The sequence below is a fragment of the Girardinichthys multiradiatus genome, chromosome 4 (genome assembly GCF_021462225.1).
Source record: "Girardinichthys multiradiatus isolate DD_20200921_A chromosome 4, DD_fGirMul_XY1, whole genome shotgun sequence".
Taxonomy (NCBI): Eukaryota; Metazoa; Chordata; class Actinopteri; order Cyprinodontiformes; family Goodeidae; genus Girardinichthys; species Girardinichthys multiradiatus.
Window position 1 is genome coordinate 2,012,027 of NC_061797.1, and position 9,820 is coordinate 2,021,846.

Below are 9,820 nucleotides of genomic sequence, written 5' to 3' on the forward strand. Positions count from 1 at the left end.
TAAGGTAGCTGTAATTAAACCTTTGCTTAAGAAACCTTCGCTTGATCGAGATGACTTAATAAATTACAGACATATATCCAATCTTCCATTCTTATCTAAAATTCTTGAGAAAATAGTTGGTAATCAAATGTGTGAGCATTTACACAGCAATGACCTGTTTGAAGAGTTTCAGTCAGGCTTCCAAGCTCATCATAGCACTGAAACAGCTCTGCTGAAAGTCACTAATGATATTCTTATGGCCTCAGATAATGGACTTGTGTCTGTACTTGTCCTGTTAGATCTCAGTGCTGCATTTGATACAGTCGATCACAATATTCTCTTAAAAAGGCTGGAATATGCTGTAGGGATCAGGGGAACAGCGCTAGGCTGGTTTAAATCTTATTTGTCTGACACATTCCAGTTTGTTCATGTAAATGATAAATCATCTTTAGACTCCAGGGTTAATTGTGGAGTACCACAGGGTTCAGTACTTGGGCCAATTCTCTTTACTATATATGCTTCCAATAGGTAAAATTATCAGGCAGCATAGAATACATTTTCACTGTTACGCTGATGACACTAAACTTTACTTATCCATGAATCCTGATGAGCCCGACCAGTTAGATAGACTACAAGTATGTCTTGAAGACATAAAAACTTGGATGACTTTAAATTTTCTGCTTTTAAATTCAGACAAGACAGAAGTTGTCGTCTTTGGACCAGAGTTTTCAAAAAAATAAACTGCTTAGTCAATCACTTAACCTGGATGGCATTAAATTGACCTCCGATAATAAAGTAAAAAACCTTGGTGTTATTTTTGACCAGGACATGTCATTTAAATCCCATTTTAAACAGGTTTCTAGGATTTCCGTCTTTCATCTCTGGAACATTCCCAAAATTTGAAATATCCTGTCCAGGAGTGACGCTGAAAAACTAGTCCATGCATTTGTTACTTCAAGGCTGGACTATGGTAATTCATTACTATCAGGATGTCTGCAAAATGCAGTTAAAAGCCTTCAGCTGATTCAAAATGCTGCAGCAAGAGTTCTGATGAAAATCAAAAGAGAGATCAAATTTCCCCCACTTAAGCTTCCCTTCATTGGCTCCCTGTTAAATCCAGAATAGAATTTTAAATTCTGCTCCTCACATATAAAGCCCCTAATGATTAAGCTCCATCATACTTCAGAGATCTGATTGTTCCATTCGTTCCTAACAAAGCACTTTGTTCTCAGACTGCATGTTTACTGGTGGTTCCTAGAGTCTCTATACGTAGAATGGGAGGCAGATCTTTTAGTTATCAGGATCCTCCCTTGTGGAACCAGATCCCAGTTTTAGTCTATGAGGCAGACACCCTGTCTACTTTTAAGGCTAGGCTTAAAACTTTCCTTTTTGATAAAGCTTATAGTTAGAGTGGCTTGGGTTATCCTGAGCTATCTTGCTTATTTTTTTATCTCCCTCTTCTTCCCTCCCTGTTGGATGGAGTAAGGGGGAGTCAGTTTTAGCCTAAACCGGCTCAGTTATGGTTGAGGTGCAAACACACCCTCCATTTCTGCTACCTGTATGACCCCCTCTCTTTTCCAATGGTTATGGTCAATCTGACAGAGAGAGGTATCCCAATCGTTGTGGTTTTTAGTATAACAATGGTCATCAGTGGGCTCTAGATGGACAAACTGTCTACTATTAAGGCTACAACTCTTTCCTTTTTGATAAAGCTTATAGTTAGAGTGGCTTAGGTTATCCTGAGCTAACTTTGTAGTTATGCTGCTATAAGCTTAGGCTGCTGGAGGACATAATGACCTCTTTCACCTCTTTGCTACATTCTCACACTACTCTCCAACTTTGCATTATTTGCTGTTATTTCAGCATTTAACTTTATGTTCTCTCTCTTTTCTCTTCCTAGAAGCTACACCCGGCCTGACTCTGTGTCTACCTGTGACACCTTTCTGGAGAGGGGCATCGTCCAAGCTTCTGCTGGCAACAACTTAATGCTCACCCTCTACCGATGATCCACATGGCCCTGTCTTTCAGTGTTTAACCCTTTCTCTCTCCTAGACATGGCAATTGACTGAGCTTTTACTGTGGGTGGAACTCTATGTGCTCTCTTTCAGACTCTAACCTTGAAAACTGGCTCAGAGTTTATCTGTTCTTTCTTTGTAGATGAAACGACAAAAGGAGTTACATCCATTAACATTTACTTTTCCTTCCCATAGAAAGGACTCCTGGATCAGTGCTTCTTTGTTCTCTTTGTGTCTCTGCTCTTTTCTCTCAAACCCCCTGTCGGTTGTGGCAGATAGCCTCTCACACTGAGCCTGGTTCTGCTGGAGGTTTCTTCCTGTTAAAAGGGAGTTTTTCCTCTCCACTGTCGCTACATGCATGCTCAGTATGAGGGATTGCTGCAAAGTCAACACCGGTGACTGTCCACTGTCTCTACATGCTCATCTGGGAGGAGGGAATGCTGCAAGTCACTGACTGGATGCAATCTGCTGGGTTTCCTTAGACAGAAAAACTTTTTGTCCAATTTGAATAAATAACAATCTGACTGCACTGTTCAATGATTAGGATTAATTGGAATGTATGTACCTGACTTTTGTGAAGTGCCTTGAGACGACATGTGTTGTGAATTGGCGCTGTATAAATAAACTGAATTGAATTGAGGAAGCTTCAATGTCCTTCGATGTTGCAGCAAGATGCTGCATGTCTTCTATAAGTCTGCTGTGGAGAGTGTGATCTCTTCTGCCATCATCTGCTGGGGTAGCAGCATCATAGCCAGGGACTTCAAGAAGCTCAACAAGCTGATAAAGAAGACTGGCTCTGTTCTGGGGACTCCTCTGGAACCTCTGGAGTTCATTGTGCAAAGAAGGATTATTCATAACATGAAGAACATTATGGAGAACCCTGAGCATCCTCTTCACGTGTCTGTCATACAACAACAGAGTGTCTTCAGTCAGAGGCTTCTTTAGATTTTTTGGACCAGCAAGTTTTACATTACCGACCAAAGGCCTTACACGCAACTCAAGAAAAACCCAAGGAGACAAAATTTTCCTCATTATTTTTGCTACAGTCGACTGCTGACGGTCCCTCATATTTTTCCCTTTTTGCCAAAGGAGGAGAAGCTGACCATTCTTGAGTTACAGATGCATAAACCTTCAGCCTCCCACTTGTTTGAAAATTGTTTATCATTACTTTTTCATCTTTGAGACACCCCAATGTTTCCATCATGGAGCCCTGAAATAAAGTGCTGTAATGTTTCCAAGGAGAAACTGAAATGTCTTTAAATGACTTTAAATTAACTTCTGGAGTGTGCACTTTTTATTCCACAGAAAGCGGAGCCCACTTTATCTTCCCCTTTTTTGTTTATTGATCGGCCATTGGACCAGGAGGAATGAGAAGGTTTTCACTTGACGGCTCGTAAGGGAACCAGTATGTTGAAGAGGAGGAAGCAGGCAGAGAGCAGCTGCCAGTAATCAGATTGCCTGCATCGGATCAAACAGGAGGAAGACCCCACTAATTCCATGGAGCACAGAAATCCGAAATCAAACCTAAAACTTAACTGCAGCATGGACAGAAGTCTGTGGATTTGTGTCAGAAGTCCTTGTCCACATTATTGCCATAGTGGAGACAAAAACTTCCTCATAAAGCTTTAAATTGTTGCTTGTAACCAGTCCTCTCTACTTCTCCTGCCACACCTGCTGCCCTGCTATTCCTCCCCCCCAAAAAAAACAAGCCAGTGGAAAAAGGGGCAATGTACTTCTTGAATATGATCTCAGCCTCTTCAACTAATTAGAAACATACAATGCTATGTCATGTGAATGGAATTAAACTAAGCAGGACCTGAATACCAAGGCCCAATACTGGCTAGCATTGGGAGATTACTTTGATCAGGCCTCATCTGGCCACAAGGGCGCTGAATCGGGGTTCCAGAAACAACCAGTGATGATGCTCTGCCGTGGTATCCCACTGGAAGCCTCAACCTGTCAAACACCATAATCCAGTTCAGAATTACAAAGCCACACAACTATTTGGGATATTTTTTTGCAGAAACATACCTAGCTGTATAACTGGTAGTGAAAAATTGGCATCATTTGACTTAAACTTTTTGATATTTTTATATTTTTATTATAAGTAAAAAAGTCAACGAAAATCGCATTTTCATCAAGACATGGGTGTATGTGCCTTCCTGTTTGTAATTTACCAAATTAAAATGCAGCCCATCAGTTACCAACCCCACAGCCTCTCTTAATCCTGAAAATATGAGTAAACATGAAAATCCCTCAACAATAACATAAAAACATAAATTAGTTTTACATAAGCATGAATATTTCTACATGAAAGAAAGGAAGTCTCTAGGCCAACTTTCTATATCTTTAAATGTTCTTCATGAGATTTGATTCAATCTGCTCGGTGCTGTTGGCTTTAGCTAGACATTTACCAGTTTGGCAACAAAGCGTTCTCCTTTCCTCGAAACATGATGCCAACGTTAGTGGCATGATCTCTGGAGGAGTAGAAATCAGTGTAATCGCCTGTGAAACAGACATGAGTATTCATTAAATCATGGGTTGCTCTTAGTAGTAGGATTACTTCAAATAAGCACCCCACCCTCACCCCACTCCCCCACACACATTCAAAATATTACCCAAATTCACAATGTGAGTGCTTTTTCCCATGCTGTTTCAAGCTTAGCAAAGAGAAGCATTACTCAAATGATGACATATTTATGATGAACCAATCAATTCCAAACTGTTTATTTTGTTGAGAGAAAACTTTTGATCCTGGTGTTTGTTCCTGGCATTTTAACAGCTTGAAAAATGTTTTTGGGGCTGTAATATAACTTTGACCACCCAAATATTAGAATCTAATGAATATAAACTTCCTTTACAATTTAAATGATGGCAATGGAAGCTGTTCTAATATGATACCACATTTAGAACTCCATGGCCATCAGCAAATGTTAACCTCACTGAGTGCATTGTATCATATTGCTTAAGGCATTTTTGTTGAGGTGGTCCCAGCAAGATGAAAATGTCTGTGCAGATATCTACAGTCTGCTAAATGTTTCTTCACAGAAAAGAGAAAGAACTCACCAACATCTGCAGGAAGGTGCATCATGGCTGCACTTTGATGGACAAATGCCCTGCAAAAAGCAACACAAAGTTTGGAATAATACCTGCTAAGGAAAACTCTGAAGAACACAAAAGTCCAAAGCCCAATAGTCTAATAACAATTTACTAGGCTGAAGAAAAGTGTTGAATATGGATGGATGGATGGATGGATGGATGGATGGATGGATGGGTGGGAATTGGTAACCCTAATGCCTCTCAGCCTCAACCTGAAAATAAAGTGAAAATGTTCTGATCCTTGAGTGTTAGGTTTATTTGTGTTGTTCGTTCGTTCGTTCGTCGTCTTCCGCTTATCCAGGACCGGGTCGCGGGGGCAGCAGACTCAGCAGAGACGCCCAGACGTCCCTCTCTCCAGACACCTCCTCCAGCTCCTCCAGGGGGAGCCCAAGGCGTTCCCAGGCCAGCCAAGAGACATAGTCCCTCCAGCGTGTCCTAGGCCGTCCCCTGGGCCTCCTCCCGGTGGGACGTGCCTGGAACACCTCCCGAGGAAGGCGTCCAGGAGGCATCCGGTATAGATGCCCGAGCCACCTCAACTGGCTCCTCTCAATGTGGAGGAGCAGCGGCTCTACTCCGAGCTCCTCCCGGATGGCCGAGCTCCTCACCCTATTTCTAAGGGAGTGCCCGGCCACCCTACGGAGGAAGCTCATTTCAGCCGCTAGTATCCGTGATCTCGTTCTTTCGGTCATGACCCAAAGTTCATGGCCATAGGTGAAGGTAGGAACGTAGACCGACCAGTAAATTGAGAGCTTTGCTTTTCGGCTCAGCTCTCTCTTCACCACAATGGACCGGCACAGCGCCCCCATTACTGTGGCAGCTGCACCGATCCGTCTGTCGATCTCCCGCTCCATTCTTCCCTCACTCGTGAACAAGACCCCGAGATACTTAAACTCCTCCACTTGAGGCAGGAACTCCCCTCCAACCTGAAGAGGACAGGCCACCCTTTTCCGGTCGAGTACCATGGCCTCGGACTTGGAGGAGCTGATCCTCATCCCAGCCGCTTCACACTCGGCTGCGAACCGCCACAGCGCATGCTGTAGGTCTTGGCTAGAGGGGGCCAGCAGGACCACGTCATCCGCAAAAAGAAGAGACGAAATCCACTGGTCCCCAAACCAGACCCCCTCCGGCCCTTGGCTGCGTCTAGAAATCCTGTCCATAAAAGTTATGAACAGGACCGGCGACAAAGGGCAGCCCTGCCGGAGTCCAACATGCACTGGGAACAGGTCCGACTTAGTGCCGGCAATGCGGACCAAACTCCTGCTCCGCTCGTACAGGGACCGGATGGCCCCTAATAAAGGGTCCCCGATTCCATACTCCTGGAGCACCCCCCACAGGGCATCACGAGGGACACAGTCGAATGCCTTCTCCAGGTCCACAAAACACATGTGAACCGGTTGGGCAAACTCCCATGAACCCTCGAGCACCCTGTAGAGGGTATAGAGCTGGTCCAGTGTTCCACGGCTGGGACGAAAACCACACTGTTCCTCCTGAAGCCGAGGTTCGACTATCGGTCGGACTCTCCTCTCCAATACCCTGGCGTAGGCCTTACCAGGGAGGCTGAGGAGTGTGATCCCCCTGTAGTTGGAACACACCCTCCGGTCCCCCTTCATATTTGTGTTGTTGTTCTCATTATGTTGTTCTCATTAATGAATACTGATTATGGGAAAAACTAAATAACATAAATAATCAACAAAGAAATATTTGTGTTGTTGTTCTCATTATTTCTTTGTTGATTATTTATGTTATTTAGTTTTTCCCATAATCAGTATTCATTATTGTTATATATGCCTTGCCTTATTATTTAATTAAATAGTGTTTAGTCTCCTAGTTTATTTTTGTTTTCTTTGTACATTCAGATTTATTCATGTTAGATATCTGTTAGATTTTTACCCTGGGTTTCTTTGCATCTTCATTCAGCTTCTCTGTCCTAATTAGTCTCCCTCTCTCAGTTTCTCTGCCTTAGCTGTTCCACTTTAACCCCTGATTACTCACACTTGCATTCTACAGTATGTCATTATCCACATTTCCCTCAGTATTTAGGCTCTCTGGTTGTTGCTATTTATTGCTGTATTCTTCTGTTATCATGATTTTTCTCTGTTATACTGCCTCATACTCCGTTTCCTCGGTTTTCTGCCATTTCTCCATTTCCTGTGCCTTATTTTAGGCTAAGCTTTTTGTTATTATTAAGTCCAGCTATTCACTATGGTGCTCCTGAGTTCCTGTCTGCACCAAAGTGCAGAACTCACTCCATGACAAAAATACTCCTGCACACAGAAGTTATAGGTGATTAAGGTCACAGAATAAACTGCAAATTCATGCAAACTGTTTCTAGAACTTAGAGAAGGTATTTTTATAAGCTCTGTTACTTCTTTGCCCACTGCCACCCAGTTTCCCCTGGAGAGATTCTCATGAGGTTAGATGGTATATGAGCATCTATAGATTCTATCCAGACTGACCTGCTCCGAAGGCTCACATTATCTCTCAGAGTCCTTTCACTGGCTGACAGCAACTTTTGCAGCGTCCTCCGGGCCTCATTCCAGGCTTCATAACCAAGAGCCATGAATGCATTTAGTGTGGACTTAAAAAGAGAGCAAATGGTAAAATATCAAGAATCAATTTCTAAAATGCAATGGATTAACCAGAACAATCTCAAATGAAAATGTTTGCATCTTTGCCCAATTTTAACAGTATTAAGTTTGAATGAATTCTGCTGGTAGGAGTATTAAGTTCGCAATGCAATTACTAGTTCTAAATAACTGTCTTCTTTAGCCCCATTATAAAACTAACGTAAACTGGAAGGCATAGCAACATTACTTTTATAGCACAATTCAGCCACAAGAAAATTGCTTTACAAGATGAAAAAAGTACTTAGCAGTAACAAAAATACATATAAAAAAATCTGGAAGAACCAAATAATAAATGTTTTTCAAATTACACAGAAACTGTTCAATGTTTGTTCCACAAAAATATTACAACTTCAGAAACATTGGTTGTAGGGCACAGTGCTGGTGGTGTAGGGGTTAGCGCACAACCACATATAGAAGCTATAGTCCTCGAACCAGCCGTCTTGGGTTCGAGTCCCGGACCTGGTGACCTTTGCCGAATGCCCCCCCCTCTCTTTGCCCCTCCTTCATGTCTGCCTGCTATCAAAAATAAAGGCCTCTAGTGCTGGAAAAATTCTAAAAAAAAAAAAAAAAAACTTGGTTGTATAGAAACTGTAGGTGAAATTTAAGATGTAGTCATATAGTGAAGTTGCTGGAAAGGGTCACAGTTTTATCATGTGTTTGAAGATTGCTGCTAAAGTTCTCAAGATCTAGAAACAAGTCTACAAATAATGAACCTTACCTGGTCAAAGGCATCCTGGTGTTTGGACATTACAGGTCCTACAAACAAAGACCTTATCACGCTGAGGTCAAGGATTTGGTCCCCAATTGCAACACCAATACGATGTCTGGGCTGGTGAATGGAATACATTAAAAACATGAACAACTTTAACAATTTCAGACTAAACATTTGTGTGCCAATATTATGAAATGCATTTAGATATCTTCTTTTCATTACTATGGTTTCTGTTGTGACCTACTTGCGAATCTAACAACTATTTTTTTAGATATCTTAAAAATGACAGCTATGCTGCATTGCTAAGGCTGGCTTGTTAAAAAACAAGAGCAAAGAAACAGATTTTTACTGCTGCTTGTGTGCAGTAACTGTTGAGTTACTGTGTTCTGCTGCCCCTTCAATTTTTGGCTTTCTCTGAAAACTGTTTGAAAAGTTTAGTTGACACAAACTGCACTTACATTGTCAGATGTGGAGAACACCCCATATGGAAGATTCTGGTAGGAGAAGTCAGAAGCAGCATCTACACTTATGAAGGACATCTTTTCCTTGTGTCTGCTGTGCCACTGAGTTTCTCGAACTATCTGAAAGAATGAGCAGTGTTAAGTGCTTCCAGATGAGTAACTTTGGATGGATCCTCCTCCCACAATGCAGCCAATCACACATCACCTACAGTACCCGCCCTGCTCCAGACCTCTTGGTTAATTCACAACAATCCTGAAATGATTAAGCAAAACATTAAATCAAGTGAACATCCTCACCCGATTGAAACTGAGCACAGGAGCCCTGTTTCTATTGTCAGCAAGGGGGAAAAAACACAGCAAAAGGGACTTAGGTGTAGGTAAAGGAGTAAGAATGTGTTGAATAGTGGGAAATTATGAAAGCTGTAATGTGTGAACAATACACAGAATTTACTTGACAGAAAAATATGCCTCAAGTAAAGTAAACTAGTCTAAATGAAATGATAAAAGCAAGACTGGCTTTTTGTGTGGAAATGTATATACAACAGCAGATGTCAGAGATAACAGGATATTTTTAGAAAGAAAATAAGTCAGCCTAGTTTTAAAGTGTCACTGATACAACTGCTCTACATTAGCATTCAGTGTTTTCTTTAAAAATATTAACACTTACATGGGAGGTGTTTGGATGTAGTCGTGTGCCTTTCTGAATTGTCTGATTGTTTTTAAGATATGTGATGTGGGCCATTCTTTAACCAACTAACAAGATACTTAATTACCAAGTTCTGTTGTTTTGTTTCTAAGTTGAGAAAACAGACTGGATTTTTTTTTTTTTTTGAATGAGGTTGTTACCTCAGATGGAGCAGATCAAGTAACTAAAGTTAATGAATGAAGGAAAATCTGAACATGAGACTGGCTGCTGCATAGATAACG

At 41.7% G+C, this 9,820-nt stretch overlaps 1 protein-coding gene across 2 annotated transcripts in view; it reads right to left on the reverse strand.

Moving 5' to 3' along the window:
- Positions 1–9,026, reverse strand: part of fah (fumarylacetoacetate hydrolase (fumarylacetoacetase)) — an 81,522-nt gene extending 72,496 nt beyond the window's left edge. For both annotated transcript variants that reach the window (XM_047364150.1, XM_047364149.1), the window contains exons 1-6: positions 8,891–9,026; positions 8,439–8,549; positions 7,550–7,671; positions 5,061–5,110; positions 4,409–4,499; positions 3,853–3,950 (exon numbers count right to left, since the gene is read on the reverse strand). In XM_047364150.1, coding sequence (XP_047220106.1) covers positions 3,853–3,950; positions 4,409–4,499; positions 5,061–5,110; positions 7,550–7,671; positions 8,439–8,549; positions 8,891–8,971 — 553 coding nt within the window. In that variant the 5' untranslated portion in view covers positions 8,972–9,026. The remainder of the gene's footprint in view (positions 1–3,852; positions 3,951–4,408; positions 4,500–5,060; positions 5,111–7,549; positions 7,672–8,438; positions 8,550–8,890) is intronic.
- Positions 9,027–9,820: the final 794 nt, after the last annotated feature.